We start from the raw sequence: 18,289 nt of genomic DNA on the forward strand, positions 1-18,289 counted from the left end.
AAAAAAAAAAAAAAAAAAAAAAAGAAGAAGATAAAATAACCAAGATTCTGACCATGAAGGGATAATAGAGAAGCAGAAAACCAAAATTTTATTCCAAAGTCAAGGGAACCTACCATCCTCAGGTCAACGTTAACTTTCTTTTTACTGAATATTGGATTCACTGCTTACTTATCTTTGGGTGATTAAGAATTCATCACCTTAAAATATATTAGGGCAAGTCATAGATGTTTATATATACACTCATACACACACACACGCACACTACACAAATATATGAATAAATAAATAGTTCTTGGCCCTTAATGCTTTTTATTATATTTAACTAAAAGAAAGATGAAAAGCTTTAACTAGGATTTGAAAGTCATTTGAATGTGGAGGTCATTAATTACCTCTGTTCTGCCTGATTTAAAGATTTGCTAATGTTAGAAAGTGATTTGTGAGCTTCTTGGTTCTCCCAGATAACAAAATAGTCAATGAAACTAGAAATCTTACAGTGATCCTTCATTCTCAGCTCCGTGTCAGTTCACTAGGTCATGATGACTCAGATATAGTATAGTAACACACTTCTTCGCTTCCTTCTAATTGTCATTGTTCTAGTTTGGGCTTTTGTTATTTCTTTTTTAATATTTTTGTATCCCCTGATTGGGTCTTCCTGCCACAAACCTTTTACCCTCACTCCCTCTGCTCTGTCCCCAGCCCAGACTTGCATATTCACACACACATTTTTCATTCTCCACAGTGAATCAGACCAAACTGTCTATAGAACACAAGTTGTTGTGACTCTCTGGCCCAAAGCAATACTCTCCTGTTTTTTAAACTTACGATATTTGAAACACAAATTGGGAGGTCCTGTTTTAATATGCCAAAATTTTTAAAATAAATCATATGTAAGGACTAGAAAGAAATTCACACATTTGGTTCAGCCTGCTGTCCCACCCACTTTACCCCTCATAACGGGATAAGAGAGACATGTTTCCAATTCTTAGGATTTGCAAGGCTATGTATCAGAGGGTATGATGCCTGGGGTGCTGTGCTCAAGAAGTGTTTGTTGAATGAAAAAGAAATATGATTAAACTTAGAAAAAGTACTAAGTTTGGTCTTTGAACATAAGTAATACAAAAACAGAATAGCTCTTGGTACAGAATTATCCTATGAAATCTAAACGATGATAAAATACTGTTAAAACCATCTGGATGGACAAATTCTAGAAGATATTGTAGAGGGTACAAGGAATTTCATTTTTTGAAAAAAATGGCTGGGACTGGAGATGATGAACTGAAACCTAAGGAAGAGAAAATGGCAGAAAATGAACAGAACTAACATGTATCCATCATCTGCCAATCATTGGTTAGACAGTTTATGTGAATTATCTCTTTTTGTTCTCACAACAAGCCTATATAGAGTTATGCCCATTACAATGTAGAGAAAACTGAGATTAAATAAATTAACTAATTAAATAATTAGTAAGTTGTAGAATTAGGATCTGAATTCCGATTGGGATGGATTTCAAGGTCTGGGGTCTTTCCAAATACACTAGTTTCCAACACACACACACACACACTCACTCACACATACACACTCTCTCTCACACACACAGAGGCTGCAAGATGATGATTTTTGAAGGATCACTCCTCCTTCTCTGGGCTTATTTTCTCATCTACAAAGACCAATAAAGGTCAATATTTGCTGAAACCATCAGTACATGTTTATCCCATTTGCTTGTAAACAGTTTGGTCACATCGGTTGTGCTGTCAGCCAGCTGGCCAGTCCTCAGCTCAAGTCTATCGTTTTACTTGGGCATTTTTCGAAATTCTAGTGAGCAGATTGGTGACACATAGACATTTTAGTTTTCCTTTTAGGAACACTAGGCCTTGACCTATGTGACATGAACAAGGCTTCTGAACGTGTCTGGATTGATTGAGCTACACTTTCAGATCATGGTTTCCTGAGTAACCAGGATTTTCATGTAATTTAGAGCACTCAGGGCAGGATCCTGATGAGCGACTGGGAGTTTAGCATTATTGTATTCAAAAGAGCAGTGATATCCACTGAGGAAGACACAGCTCCAGAAGAGAAATTCTCAACTCTGATGAAAACGGACAGAAACACTTTCTTTATAATTCTCTGCTTTTTTTCTTTCTCTCATTTTAATATTCCATGTGCAATCATTTGAAAATGCACTTTTTAAAGTAAAAATGTACCATATCTACTTTTAATGTTAAGTACCACCTTCCATATTTTTCCCACTGTCCCAAACTCATTATTCTACACCATCCTTCCCACCCATTTATTTAGTTTTCTTAACAGTCCAAAAGTCTGAACCCTGACTGGACAGTATATTTTGTAGTGATGTGTATTGTGTGTCTATGTGTGTGTTGTGTGGGGTGTTGATAGATGAGGAAGGGAATGATAGGACTGCACAAAAGTCAAGCTGAACTTAAGTTTCTAAGTAGAAAAAAAAAATGCTATTTTTTCAAAGATTTGCTTGATTTTTATTGGTCTCTTATAAAACCTTCCAATGTAATCTAACCACCACTCTCAGCTTCTCATATTCCAGAAATATCTAATGTTTTTGTCTATAAATCTTCCCATATTATGAAAGATTTCATGTTCTCTAATTAATTTAATTAAACTATAAAACACAATTTATGATCCCAAAGGTTTAATAGCTTTATCATATCTGTGGTTAAAAACTGCCAGAGTGATGTTTTTGGAGGTCAGGTCCTTAGCCTTCCGATCACAGTTGATCCCAACAACAGGACCCTTTACCCCTGACCTCTGCCTGTTGGACCTCACTTTCTGACTCCTTCACTGATTTCTGGCACGATCAATGATATCCTTTTGCTATGCCTAGCTGGGACCTATTGTGTGGAAATAATTACCTCTTTGCTCTTTTACCTTCATAATGCCACCCCTGGGAGCCAAGCTCAGGTTGGCGTACACAGAACACTTTTTTGGAGGAAATTTGCTGAAAGTAGGTTTTAAAGAAGATGTCTTACTGGGAGCAGACCTTAGTAATGAACTAAGATTATTACAAAAAAAATCATAATTTGATATTTGAAAAGTTTGAATTAGATTCAAATCATGGGAAAGAGAATAGAGTGAGTATAGATCTCAGAGATCTTTCCACGGTGGAGAAAAAGGGGTAAAAACCATAACGCAGTTTGTGTCTTTCATTCTTTCACTCAACAAAGAATAATTGAACATGATTACTGAATCTCAGATATTAGCACACACACACACCACACACGCACACCCCTCCATTCAGACTCACCACTTACATTTCCATATCATTACTACATTACATGTATCACACATGAATGGCTTAAGAAACATTGGCTGAATTAGATTCAGTCATTAATAAATTAGATTTATGTACAGAAAAAGAAAAGAATAAAACAAAAAGTCTGTTGTGAACAACATATCTCCAGCCTGAGAATGAAAACAAAACAAAGCAAAACAAAACTTCGTGGCAGTAGGAAAAAGACACGGGGACTGGAATCTTGGAGAAAATGATTTAGAGAGAGGCGTTTCAGAGCCACCGAGTTTGGGCTAGTTGTGGGACATCCATGTACAGATGTCCTTGAAAGTCTAATGAATTAAAAGCTATATTCACATAAGACTATCAGTCCAATAGGACGCTGGGCCTCGTTAGGCCGTGATATAGACAGGCATATCAGGGATTGGAAGCAGGTTTTGACTCAGGTAATTTGCAGAGAGTCACATCAACCTTGGTTTAAAGCCCAGTTTAAATATTGACAAGCCTATGAATTGGACATAAAAACTTGTGAAGTCTTCATCCGTACAATGAGGATAATGGCCTCCTCCTTAAAGTTGCTCTAGTGACAACTGACAACTTAAACAGACAGCTGAGCTTGGAAGCCCCAATGAAGGCTTACTGGGTTTATTATAATGTCATCCTAGCAAGCCACTTACAAGTGAAGGTTAGTAACTCCAAATAAAATCTTTCCTAAAATCTTGAATAGAATGCTTTAAAAGCATGGGAAGAGTCCCAGAGTCCTTTAGTTAGTCCCTGAACAGGACTAAACCCTCTTCTGCATGTTCCCCCAGCCTATTGTGGCCCCATCTATCCATCACCAATCACTCTCTATGTCTAGGGAGTGTGCTGTGCTCTTTTCCACCACATTGAAGGTGTTTGGAATAATTGCTAAAGCCTGATAGAAACCCTGACACACAGTATGTGCCCAGTCAAAGTGTCTAGATGGAACAAATGGACAATGACCCCTGCACTGTACAACCAAGGACTCCAAACATCATGAGGATACGTGGGAGAGGGCTCAGCACTCCCAGACACCAGGCTGAGGCTCTTTTGAACATAATTGTTCAGAAACACAAAGAGCTTTTTAAAAAATATGGTTTATCTTTCATTGCAAAGTACACACTTGGCTCCTAAGCTTAGGGCCAAAGTCTTTGACTGTTCTCCGTCTCTCTATGGTGTGAACACAAGCATGGGTCCGCAGCAGGTGATCAGAAGGCAAGTGGTGCATGAATTTGGAAATGGATGTCATGTGGGGAAGGTTTGACCTTCTCTTCATGACTCAATTTAGGGAGCTAGGAGTTTTGGTGTCTTCATTCTGAAGTAATTTATTTTTTAGGGTTTCCTTGTGAAGATGAGGGACAGGGTCAGAGTCAAGTGTAATACTGTAGCATTTAGGCTTGTTGTTTGCTAAGTGAAATTATAGGCAACAAGGGAAGAAATAAATGAAGCTAAAAGCATGAGTTGTCACTTCTAAGCACTGTTGTAGGCACTCTACAAAATGCATGCTTTATGTGTTTTAAGCAAAATAGGCTATTAAGTGTGCAATACTAAGAGAGATTTTATCTCACCTATAAATACAAGTGAATCTTTTAAACTCCAAATCCCCATATACAGACAATTTACTGTGGTAATCAAGACACTGCACACAATTTAACCTCAGTACCATCTGTAAGCCTATTGGTATTTTAATAATAATGAATAAAAATATATGTTTGCAGCCAGAGATGTTACTTAAAGTAGAATCATCATAAAGAGTCAATGATAATTTCTATGAAGCTTTGTAAATATCATATTTACTCAGAATTCTCTTTCGTGTCTCTACCTTTTAATTAATGCAAAAAAAGACCTTTTGTTTTTAATTGTTCACATATTTTGAAGAACAAATTAACCTCACCTCGTCAGATTGGAAATATCAAATGAAACGCTTGCGTGTCCGTGCAAATAGTAACAAAAAAATTAATAAGCTTCTTATCTTTTTTCTTTTGTCTTTCTTTTTGTTGTTGTTGTTGTTTGATTTCTTTTTCCTTTGTGAGGTGGAGAGGTAAGAGATATTGTTGAAGGAAGAGATAAGAAAAGCCACAAATATAGAGAAGAAATTAAAATTTTTTGGAAAGGTTTCAGACTCTTCTCCATCCATGTTTTTCTGTTGTCCAGGAAATGAAACTATTTCATTCCTACCACAGGAAGAAAGGCATTCATTAAAACAATTGTTATGAAAAGTAATATAACTAATGGTTGCCTGTCTGCAAAGGCCTAGTCATCACCCGTGAATAGTAAAATAACCTGCATGTTAGTCCAGCTGGTCCAATAATTAACTGAATAATCCTGAAATCTCCCTAAACCCCAATACCCTCACTTGTAAAGTGGAAGGCTCAAATTTCATATCAGAGGTTCTTTTTAGTCTATGACGATAAGGGTAAGTCGCAAATAGCACCGGCCAATGTTAAATAGCTACTAAATGGAAAGAACCCAGATGGTTTTGGTCAGACCAGACAGATGTGGATTCTTACCTAGAGGCTGGAGGGGAGGAGGTAGTGGCCTTTATGTTAGAAAGGAAAACAGTACAGATGGCAATAAAGTGATTGGTTGAAGAAAAATGAAGAATCATAAATCATATATGAATAAAGATTCACATTTTCAAAATAAGTTTTTAATTTCATCTGAATTTTACAAGAGGAGGCCTCTTTTAAAGAAGAGGCCTGTAGAAGGCCTTTGTAACAGCTTGTTTTGCAACTACTCCACTCTGTCCCTGCACTCGTCAAGTTTGGCACATGCTGGGAAAGGGGTTTCCGGGCAAGGCATGTCGGTCTATCTCATGTTCGATATCCCATTGGAAGTGGATATGAGAGAAGCCTGATTCTCAGTCCTCTGGTATTTTTTTCCTCCAAACTTCACACACCTTTCTCTGGACCCCATCCCCCTCCCTTTCCTATATTAAATGCTGAGAAATACGCTTATACACGTTTGGAGGAATGGACTGAGAGAATTAGGATTGAGCAGACACACGGTCAGGAGGCTGAGATGTGAGTGGACCTGAGGCCAAGGACAACCCCAGTTTGCTTGTTGGACCCACAAGAGCAGCCCTGGGGCAGCTGGTGTTTCCTTCCTTACTCCGCAGCCTTGTGTGCAGGTGACGTGGACTCTGCCTCCACAAAGCTGCAATCCACAGAGAGGGAAGGGCCGGTGATGCCCAAACTCACACCCGCTTCCATCCTTCTATTCCCCTTCCGCTTTACCTCTGCCTGCCCATCTGGCCCACGGCAAACCTTTAATACTAAAGAGCGATCTGTGACACCTATTCGTGGGCGGATTTTATGGCAAATAAAAAAGATTCCATAAATAAAACTCTTGAAATAGTTGCTCTCAATTGTAGTGGATATTATAGGCAATTTGTATATCGCCTCATGTTTTCATTCTAGGCTTTATCCTTAACAGTGGACATTTTCTCATCCAGTTTTTTTTATTCCGTTTTTTTTATCCCGTTTTTACAATGATTCCGTGGCTGGTTATGGTAGAGATGATTCTTTACTTTTCAGACAATGGAAACAAATCTGAATGTTCTTGAAAGTATTATCTAGAATCAAGAGAAGAAATGAATCACATAGCTCTATCCCTGAGAACAGGTTCCACCAGCCCAGGTTATCCCAAATCACGAAAAAAAAAAAAAGAAATAATATAAGAATAATTATTGTTTTCAGTGATGCTTGATCAGTTCCCCTCTGCTTTAAGACTAGGGCAAGGGTTTAAAATAGTGCACACTGTTGAATTCAGAATGGTCTGTCTTATGAGCAAACCCTTAATTCCCAATGACCACAGTGATTTGATAAGACCCCTGCTCTGTCCTCCGTTTGGGCTGGGATGTCAGTATTATTCATGTGACAAGGAGATGACAGAAGGAATGGCCTGTCTGCTCTGGGGGCTTGTCCTGCTTTCTGAGTTGAAATCTTCCCATTCCTATCACTTTTAGGAACAGGAGATCAAAAGTTAAGATAGGTCCCCCCAAAGCCACTGTTCCGATGCACAAGGTCTAAGGAAAGGAGCCCTGAACAATCTCCTCTGCATCTTTCCTTTAGCATAAATCAGTTTTTAAGGATTTTCTAATTTCCAAACTGGGCCAACTCTTCCCAGAAATTGAGATACAAAGCAGTCACTTGTCAGAGGAGGGAATGGGGGGTGGGGAATGTGGCGGCTGTTGCCACAGGCCAGAGGGCTTAGGAAGCTTTGTTCTCCCTGAGGCTGGTGCCTTGTGAAGGAGGGAAAGGCACAGAGCCAGAGGAACAGAAAACGGCATTCGCCTGGAAGTCTGGGCACTTCCATGTTACTGACCTGGGTGTGACCTTGGGGAAAGCTCCTAAAATTTCCCTTGAGTTTACTTGAGTGTTTACAACACTATTTCTCAATGGCCTGTGAGTTTCTTGAGGCCTGAGACTCGATTGTACTCGATCTATCCCATCTTCTCTCTGAGGACAAGCACGAAGTATGACCTTACAAATACTTGCAGACTGAATCAAATTGAAATGATGAGGTCACTTCCACTACGACTGCACGATCGTTTTAAGAATTTACATATTCACCCATGGACCACTATGATAAGAGCAGAAAAATTAAATGTGGGAGTTTTTTCTTGGGTGATGTGTGATTGTGTTAACTGAAATATCTATGGGGTACAGTTGATTCTGCTACAACGCAACATAGGAATTTGTAAAAGTAACTTGCTAGTTGCACAACAGAAACTTTATGAAAAGGGTTTCAGGGAGAAGAAGTAGGATTAACATCACAGTACTAAAAACATCTTCAGTGACCCGTAAACGACCATAAGAACCAGTGAAAAGGGTAGCACAGTTTTATGCATGTTAAGTGTAAAGACATGCAGGTATCTGCAACTTGATTGTGGAAATGAATGCCAGAAGGGCTGCGATTTATTGCCATTGGTAGAAAGAGTATTATCTGAAATGGGAAGAACACTGTGACTACAGAAGTGGATGGGTGAAGTTCATGACACAGCTGTGAACTTAGATGCAATTTTGATGTTGAAGGTGTCTCTGTATGTGTGTGTGTGCACAGAGACTGTGGGTGTGTGTGTGCACGGACACTGTGGGTGTGTGTGTGCATGGACACTGTCTTTTTGTGGGGCTCATTTGTCTGCATTCATCTGGTATTTCTTGATGACCAAACAGGCATAAGCAAATGTAAGATCTGCATTATGTTCAATTTTTTTGCAGATTTATAAATAGTGGAACAAATCTGTGTCTTCAAACAAGTGCTTTGAACTGTGTCCACACGTCCTAGCCCCTGCCTCTCCTGCCAGGATTAACGTGACACTAAGCTCTGCTTTTTGGTCACAGAATGACCATAACTTCTGAGGCATCGTTGCTGTGACTTTTATGTTATTCCTCTCCACTGGATCTGTCTCTGTTTTGTATTTGTCAAATACCTCAAAATATTTTTCAACATTTGTGTTTTGGAAAAACTCAAACTACACTTTGCCAGTTGATTTTTTTTTAACATACTTAACAAACAAGAATTTAATCCTTATGTTTCTGATTAATTTTCCTGCAATTAGCTGAAATACCACTCTCTAAGCATTTGCTGAATAAACAAACATAATCCTATGTAAATGTTCTTCTTTAAAAATGTTAAATAAATTCTTCCTGAGAGCCTTTATCACCACGAGATTTACTTTCAAACTGAATGACACATTTTAAATTTGTTTTAAATGAGGTATGTCTAGATTTCATGAAGTCATTTTTCAATGTCCTACAGGATTACATGTGCACAAAAGGAAAAGTAGGAATAATTATACACTAGTATGTTGACTAATTGGTTGGTTTTTTCTTTTCTTCATTCACTCACCATCCCATTCTTTTAACAAACCTTTTTTGAAGGCCTACTATGTACCACATTCTCTGCTAGGATCCTGCAAACAGTGTGCCACCTAGTGGAAGATAGAGTAAGATATATGGTTCATCCTATAAGGGTACATGTGAATCTCCAAATGTAGAATATAAATGTCTTAACACAATAACTAAGAAAAAGACATGAAGGCTATGTTAACCAGTTGGATGAAAGTAGTGGAAATTGAATACAGAAACAGTACACACATGTACTCCATGATAGCATTAATGTACACTGCTATGATTTAATTAAAAAAAAAAGATAAGTGAATTTTTACAGAAATTTAGACAATGAATTTTCTTAGTTTATTTTGTGCTGCTGTAACAGAATATATGAGGTTGGGTAATGTTTTAGAGACAAAATATATTGGTTCATAGTTCTAAAGACCTGTAATTCTAGTATCAAGGTTCTGGCATCTAGTGATGGTCTTCTTGCATCATCTCATGATTAAAGTCAAGAGGGAAAGGGAAAAGGGGAAAGACAGAGACAGAGAATACTCCTGAAAGCTCTTTTTATTAAGGCATTAATCGTAACTCAATGAGGGTGAAGCCCTCATGGCCTCATCATCTCTTAAGGGCCCCACTACTTAATAGTGTTACAATGACAATTAAGTTTCAACACGAGTTTTGAGAGGACAACACAAGTTTTGATAATCTACTCTATGAAGTGTAGATGATCAGGGCATCAGTGTCAAACAGGAGGGCCATGTCTATGGTTTCAAAACCAGCTGTGGCCCCATGCTGTCCTGCATTTGGGCATCATTAAAGAAGCCTTAGGAAGCATGCTTACCACATTTAGGGAAAGCTGGCAGGGTGGTCGTAGATGTGAATAGCAAATTCAAGATTGTATAAAATGTGGGATCATTCTCTACTGCTTTGTGGCATAGAAATAAGCTACTAAAATAAGGAACTTGTTTTCCAAAAGCTTTTATCCAAATGGGAGTAAGGCATTCTAAATCATGCTGTTCCTCTAAATATGATGATTACAGGAGTCCTCAGGGACTGCCAATGGGAGCGTAGGCAAACGGCATCTTTCCCCTTCATCGTCTTCTTTCTTAGACAACCAGCTCCACAGTATGAAAGGAATGGCTGGGTAGCTGGGCTTCTGAGTCAGACAAACCTGGGTGAGAATCCTGGTTACACTGTTTCATAGTCTAGTGACCTTGGACAACCGACTTGACATCTATGAACTTTACTTTCCCATCTGTGAAAGAGAGTCAAACCTATACTTCCAGGTTCTCATCAGGAGTAGACACAACAGCATGTGGGGAGGAATAGCACCTAACTTTGTTCAGAGCAGGTGGTTAGTGAATAAATGTCAGATAACCTCATGACTTTTCTCATATTTAGCAAGGAATATTTGTTGCTAACCAAATCTGGTCTTTTTCTCTCCCCCCACCGCCCTTCCTCCCATCATTTTAGACAACTGTGATGACCCGCTAGCATCCCTGCTGTCTCCAATGGCTTTTTCCAGTTCCTCAGACCTCACTGGGACTCCCAGCCCAGCTCAGCTCAACTGGAGAGTTGGTAAGTAGGGTAAAGTCAAGTTCCAATAACCATGCAGTGGTGGACAGAAGGAAGTGCACACTTGGTATGCTGGGGTCGTATGCAACACAGTGTTGACAGGGAGATTTTGGAAGAGGGAAATCACATGTCAGGTCGCCATCCTTGCCATCGCAGAGTGGATATTGAAGGTATTTTCATTCACGTTTCCCAAACCCACCGCATTCCTTTTTAGATTATCATAAAGTGGTCTTTGTGGAAAAAATAACTTTTTATAAAAGCATTTGCTTTACTTTAACATCTTATATATTTGGCACGGTTTCCCAACATATTATCACGAGAATATGTTTACAATAAGAAGAAAGTTTGGTGGTGCCTGTGGCTCAAGGAGTAGGACGCTGGTCCCATATGCCAAGGGTGGAGGGTTCAAACCCAGCCCTGGCCAAAAAACTGCAAAAAAAAAAAAAAAAAAGAAGAAGAAGAAGCAGAAGAAAGTTTACGAAAATTTTTCATTAATAACTTTATTCTACAATAAACTTAATATAGTTGATTTGTAAAGATCTGTAAAATACTATAGACTATAAGCAAAGAAGTATAAATAATCTGTTATTCTACCAGCTAGGGATAACTGTGATTGTCTCCTGTGCACCTTTACAACTTGCGATAGAAATAAATACCCTTTGTGGGTCTATGGGCACTTGGGCTTCTTCCATGACCTAACAATTATGAATTGGGCTGCAATGAACATTCTGATACAAGTATCTTTATTGTAGTGTGATTTTTGGTCTTCTAGATATATACCTAATAGAGGAATTATAGGATCAAACGGCAGGTCTATTTTTAGTTCTCTAAGTGTTCTCCAGATGTCTTTCCAAAAGGAGCATATTAGTTTGCATTCCAACTAGCAAACTTTACGTTCTTCATGTTTACGTGGATGGAGTTGGAACATATTCTTCTCAGTAAAGTATCTCAAGAATGGAAGAAAAAGTAGTTTGCATTCCCACTAGCAGACTTTACCTCCTTCATGTTTACATGGATGGAACTGGAACATATTCTTCTTAGCAAAGTATCTCAAGAATGGAAGAGAAAGCATCCAATGTACTCAGCCCTACTATGAAACAAATGTATAGCTTTCATAGGAAAGCTATAACCCAATTTTAGCCCAGGAATATGGGGAGAAGGGACAAGAAAGGGAGGGGAGGGGTGAGGGTGGATGGAGGGAGGGTGATTGGCGGGATCATGCCTATGGTTCATCCTATAAGGGTACATGTGACTCTCTCTAAAGGTGGAATATAAATGTCTTAACTCAATAACTAAGAAAAGACATGACGGCTATGTTAACCAGTTGGATGAAAGTATTTCAAATTGTATATAGAAACAGTACACTCTACCCCATTAATGTATTAATATATTAATGTATACATTAATGTATTAATGTACACTAATACATAAGTATATTAATGTACACTTTTATGATTTAATAAAAAAAAAGAAGTAAATACCCTTGACTAGTCTCTAATGTAAAATGTCTTTAATGAATGTGATGTTGCTCTCTAGACATATTTTTAGTCACATGTGAATATTGACTTTTATAATATATAGATAGATACCAAGAAAGAAAGATATCAATTATATCAATTTTTAAGACATTTTAGATATCTGAAAATATTTTAAATATCCAGTAAATATTTTAAATGTTTTTTTCTAATTTAAGAAAAAAATGTATATGCAATTTAAAAAGATCCATTTTCTTATTAGGGTTTGTATTAATTATTCTTAGCACTATTGTCTTTGACCTTCAGGTAGGGATCCCACAGCTCAGGGGCATTAAGTACTTTTTCCAAGACCGCAAAGGTGAGAAGTGGAAATTCCTGGATTCAAATTTAAGTCACCTGAAGTCAAAGCTCATGCTTATTAATTATAATTATCATGTTCTCAACTTGATTCGCTAGTACAAGTTGAGGAGGGGTGTATGGAAAGGAAAGAGATGTAGAAACTTATTATCCAGTTCAAATAACAGTTATATTATTTATACGCTTTGTGAGTATCTACAACCCACTCCCAGCCTTCAAGTTTTTAATCTGCAAAGTTGGCCAATAATCCCTGCCTTGTTGCACTCTGTGCAGACCACGAGCAGACTCATATAACCTGAGTATCTCCTTCACTGCAGGATAGATACCTGAACCAAAGCAGTTTTTCAGAGAGCATTCCCTGAGCCATTTCCCATGTATTCAGAATTAATGGTCTGGGATGAGACCCAGGCAAGAATATTGATTAAAAAAAAGTTTTTTAAAATACTTTACATGTGTTACAAAAATAAAAAAAGTTCCAAACTGCTACACTGGATGACTTTGTGAATGACAAATCCTTCCATTAATAATTATTGAGCTAACCGTGTGCTGGCCCCCTGATGCATGGTGGGCAAAAAGAGTCTCAAATACTGTTCATAAGGAGAAGATATGGATAATGCAAATTACCATATAATTACACACTGTAATGCTAATCACTAGCTAACAGTGGTCATGAGTGAGAATATTGATATTTTGTTATACAAATGTACATATAAATGTGTTTGCAATGTAAGTCATATTATGATAATATGCATATACATGTATAGAATGATGTATAGAAGGTCCAATATACACATATATAATTGAATATATACAGTCAGAGTCATATATTTAGAGAAAGGTAGACATATGCAGGTTGGGTAGATATATTTATAACCCTAGTAATATATAGATAGATGATATAGATACATATTTCATATACAAACATGAAATAGATACATGTATATACAAACATATAAAATATATACATACATAAAATATGCACATATACAGTATATACATATGTTAGGATAAAACACAAAAGTAATTGTGTTAATGTAATTAAGAACAGATTGCATCATATAAGTGAATAGACAAAAAATTTACAAAGTTAATGAGAAAACATATAATTTTTATTTATGTTGGAAAATCAGTATAAAGTAATAATTTACTTTCCTGCTTCAGAAAACAGCCTTATGTCCTGTCTGTCCTCTGAAATGGCCTAGTAGCATAATAATAACCCTGTCTCAATGAACACGCCTTTTCTACATATCTTTCTTTAAAACATCCTTTTTACATGGTGTTTTATAAGAGGAAAGACATCAAATATACCCCAAAGAACAAACTGTTAAAACATGGAAAGAAATCTAGAATGCTCTCAGACACACGTGGAGATGTCAAGAAGACCCCACCTGAACAGGGGGATTGGGTGGCCGTCATCCCGCAGCTAAAACCCACGACACCAGGGCACTGAGCATTTCCAGGGAGCCCTGGATGCCCCAGTTCTTCAGCCACATCAGTTCAATGCGCATAATAACCTTCTATGCAGATCTGACTGGGACCTCTGCTTTGTAAGTGACAGATGCTGTGGTCCAATAGGGCTTCCGCCAGGAGGTCTAACTCCTGAGGCCATGCTGCTAACCACAGCACCACGGCACCGTCCTGCCCAGAGACTCAAAATTACATCAGTATTTTACAGAGAAAAAGCTGTGGGTCATTTTCTTCACTTCCTTTATTCCTCTGTGCCAGTGTTATTGAGGTGTCATTGACAGATAAAATTGCACATATTTAAAGTGTACTGCATGATGGTTTGTTACCATATGCACTGGGAAATGATTACAACAATCAAATTAGTTCGCACACCCATCACCTCACATAGTTATCTTTTTCCTTGTTTTCCGGTGAGAACAAATGAAACATATACTTTAGCAAATGTCAAGTATACAGAGGAGTATTATTAACTATAGACACCATGCTGTACCATTAGATCCCTCAGAATTTATTCCTCTTATAAATTCAAGTTTGTACACTTTGACCAGCATTTATTTGCCTCAGCTCTTAGTGCCTGGCAACCACTATTCTACTCTCTGCTTCTTTAAGTTCAACTTTTAAAAATTCTGCATATAAGTGAGAGTATGCAAATTTTTGTTTTTCTGGGTGTGCCTTATTTCACTTAACATAAGGCCCACCAAGTTTATCTATGTTGTTGAAAATGGCACAATTTCCTTTTATATTCCATTTTCTACATGACTCAAATTTTTAAAATCTCGTTCATCCATCAACTGACACTTAGGTTGTTTCAATGTCTTGGCTATTGAAAATAATCTTCAATAAACCAGAGGACATGGCTATTTCTCTCACATACTAAATTCTTTCCCTTTAAATAAAGACTCAATGGTAGGATGGCTGGATCTTATGGCACTTTGATTTTTAATTATTTGAGGAACCTCTATGCTCTTTTTCATAATGGCTGTACTAATTTATATTCCTACCAATAGCATGCAACAGTTGTATTTTCTGTACCCTCAATAAACATGAAACAATAATAATAATAAAAGAATTGTCTTTTCTGGACATCTGCACTCAAAAGAAAATTATTTCCTTTCTTTTTGATAATATCATCTTAATAGGTGTGCAGTGGCCTTGCGTGTAGGTTTGGTTTCTATTTTCCTGATGATGAGCGATGCCGGGCACATTTTTATGTGTCTTTTGGCCATTTGTATGTGTCCTTTGCAAAAATTGTCTACTTCTTTTTTTGTCCATTTCTTAATCAAGGGGTTTGTTTTTTTACTGTTGCACTGTATATGATTCTTAAATATTTGGGATATTAAAGCCTTATAAGATATGTAGTTTGTAAATATTTTCTCCCACCACATAGGTTGCCTTTTTATTTTGCTGAATGCTTCCTTTACTGTTTGAAAGGTTTTAGATCAATCTAGTCTCAGTTGTTTATTTTTGCTTTTGTAGTTTGTGCTTTTGAGCCTGTGTTTTGTTGCTTGTAAACCTGAAACTGAGTAAATTATAAGGAAAGAAAATTTCTTACAGTTATGGAGGCTGAGAAGTCCAAGGTCACGGATCCACCTCTGGTTAAGGATCTTATGGCTTCTGGGGCCTCTGCAAGTCCCAAGGCAACATGGGACATGACACGGCCAGTGGGCTGAGCATGGGAACACACTAGCTCAGGCCTGGCTTCCTCTTCTTATGAAGCCACCAGTCGTATTCCCATGAAAGCCTATTAATTAATTAATCCACAAATAAATCTACAAATATTTATGAATTATGGCCCATTCACCTCTTTGTGGCTCTACCTCTTAATACTGCCACATTGGGGACTGAGTTTCAACATGCGTTTCAAAGAAAACAAACATCAATTTTTTTCTCCATTCATTCAGTTGTCACAATAATTAATGAATTCCTTGTCCTCCAAACCATTCAGACTTCTACACACTTGCCAAGGAGCTTCCTGGTATCTTACTTGCCCAAGATAAAATCTAAATTGTAAAATCCTCAATTTCCATAGCCTCAAGTCTCCTCAATAGAATTTGTTTATTCATTTATGTATTTACTTTTTTGCAGTTTTTGGCTGGGACCTGGTTTGAACCCACCACCTCTGGTATATGGGGCCAGCACCCTACTCCTTGAACCACAGGCACCACCCCGCCCAATAGAATTTAGGGTGCTCATTGGTACCCTAGAGGCTTATCCCAGCTGAATTATTTCATACTAATGAATTTTCCTGCAAGTCATTGTGTACCTTTTAAAATTGTGGAATCCTCTGAGAATTATATAGACCTTTGGCATCACTGAGTTGCCTATTAATGAAGGAAGTTTATATAATCTTTCTTTCTTTTTTTTTTTTTCTGGCCAGGGTTGGGTTTGAACCCGCTCCGGCATATGGGGCTGGTGCCCTACTTCTTTAAGCCACAGGCACTGCCCAGTTTATATATCTTTCTTTCAATTGAACATGGAAGATTAAGGAACACGTTACCCCAGAGTGTAGTGCAAACTCAAGTAGATATTTCTCTGACCTACACCGGGGAAGTGAGGGTGCCCAGCAGGTCAGATTGTCACAGCAGAGTCAGGGATCAGTTCAAAAGTTGAAAGAAAGACTCTAGGAAGAATGTGCTGGGGAAATGATGCCTGGTGAGCTGCCTCCAACCCTGAGTAAAGCAAGTTTAATGAGTTCTGTCAGTGACAAACTAATCTTTCTAAGGAAAACATACCCTTAGAAACAGCTGTTGACCTATAGGTCTGCTGTGCCCATCAAGATCTGGGCAATCCAGCCCACAAGGAGGAGGATTAATGGAGAAAGCCCACCAGTAATAGTCTGAACACTAATCTCGTCTATGGAAGGGATTTGCCAAATGGAAATTTTGTTCTCTTGCTCTTGCACACCATTCCGCCTCCGTCTCATCACACACAGAGAAGATGAAAAACAAGGAAGAGAACTAATTATTAAAAAAAAAAAAAAAGACAAAATGCATTAAGCCGGAGGTCAGATCACCATTAACTTAGGTTGCTGAGTCAATCTATATAATTGAGGCTTAGGAAGGATCAGTCTTTGTCAAACGTGATTTGTTTTGTGGCAAGGAAGTCTTTGATCTGAGCATTACAGTCTGCTGGGCTTGGGAGAAGCACTTACAGTCAGCAGGAAATGCAGGGGCTGGTGGCCCAGCATGAAGCCACCCGCTTGTGGGTTAGGCCTTCTTGAAAATGAAGGGAAGGATTGAAGGTGCTTCATGTGATTAAAACGGGAAATAGGAATAGATGTCTTTGGCCCCAGGAGAGGAGAGGTTTATGTTTTTCTTTCTTATCCTTCCCCCCTCAATACAGTTTGCAAACAATTACCTTTACCACTTGCTCCTTGAAATTTTAATCCATCTTCCTTATTCAATATATATATTTTGAGAAGCTTGCCTGTGTAAGTTGAGATTGTGTGTTTCCAGCATGACAATTTTGTTGCCATGGAGAATTTGATTTCTGATGTCAAGACATTTCCAGCTTCCTGGGCTTGTGGATGGAAGGATGAGAGGGCTGAAAACCCCCATCCCCCCTCTCTGGCATGGATTTCAGGCACACTCCCTCCACACCCACCCTGCTGGGCAGTACAGGTTAAGATATATTAAGGACCCCTGAAGGATTTTGACAGTTGGTTTTTAATTTGGTGTCATCAGGTCCTTCAAAAGGAGATGTGGGCTGAAGATAACACAGGAATCAGGGTTCATCTGCAAATGAGCATATTGGCTGTCTGGGGATTTATTCCAGATAGGCAGGTGAGAATTCAGGGATTCAGTTTCACAGGCAACACTACGATGACTGCTCAGAAGAGAGCACCAGTCTCCCACCTGGACTGACTGAGCCAGGCATGGTATGAGTATAATGTAATCTGTTTAAAGACAGGCGAGGTAGGCAGAAACTTGTCCCTGGACTCCCTTTTCTACCCTTGAAGTGCCCTTTCTTCTCTGCAGCACCTTTTCTCTCTTTGTGCTGTCCAATCGCCCCAGGCGTGGTAGACATCAAGGTCAATGTGTCCCTTTGTTGCCTCTTCCTCTCCCGGACGATGAGAAGCAAAGTGTATCTGGTGGGTGGAAACATGGACATCCCACAGGACCTTGTTAGAAATGCAACATCTTGGCTTCTCCCCAGGACAACTGCATCAGAAATCATGCTCTGCCAACTGCTGCATTTGCACATTCAAATTTGAAATGCACTGTTCCAGAGCATCCCTGTACCTTCTGTTCCTTCAGTTCCCACTTTTGTGACTTATTAATTCCAGATCTCAG

At 38.4% G+C, this 18,289-nt stretch overlaps 1 protein-coding gene across 1 annotated transcript in view; it reads left to right on the top strand.

Annotated features, from left to right (window-relative positions):
- The window catches only part of CNTNAP5 (contactin associated protein like 5), an 801,226-nt gene that overhangs the window by 162,974 nt on the left and 619,963 nt on the right, over window positions 1-18,289 (top strand). The window contains exon 2 of the mRNA XM_003792647.1: window positions 10,597-10,701. Within this exon, the coding sequence (XP_003792695.1) occupies window positions 10,597-10,701 (105 nt within the window). The remainder of the gene's footprint in view (window positions 1-10,596; window positions 10,702-18,289) is intronic.

Source organism: Otolemur garnettii, unplaced genomic scaffold (assembly GCF_000181295.1).
Source record: "Otolemur garnettii isolate 467f Iridium unplaced genomic scaffold, OtoGar3 scaffold00059, whole genome shotgun sequence".
NCBI classification, from domain to species: domain Eukaryota; kingdom Metazoa; phylum Chordata; class Mammalia; order Primates; family Galagidae; genus Otolemur; species Otolemur garnettii.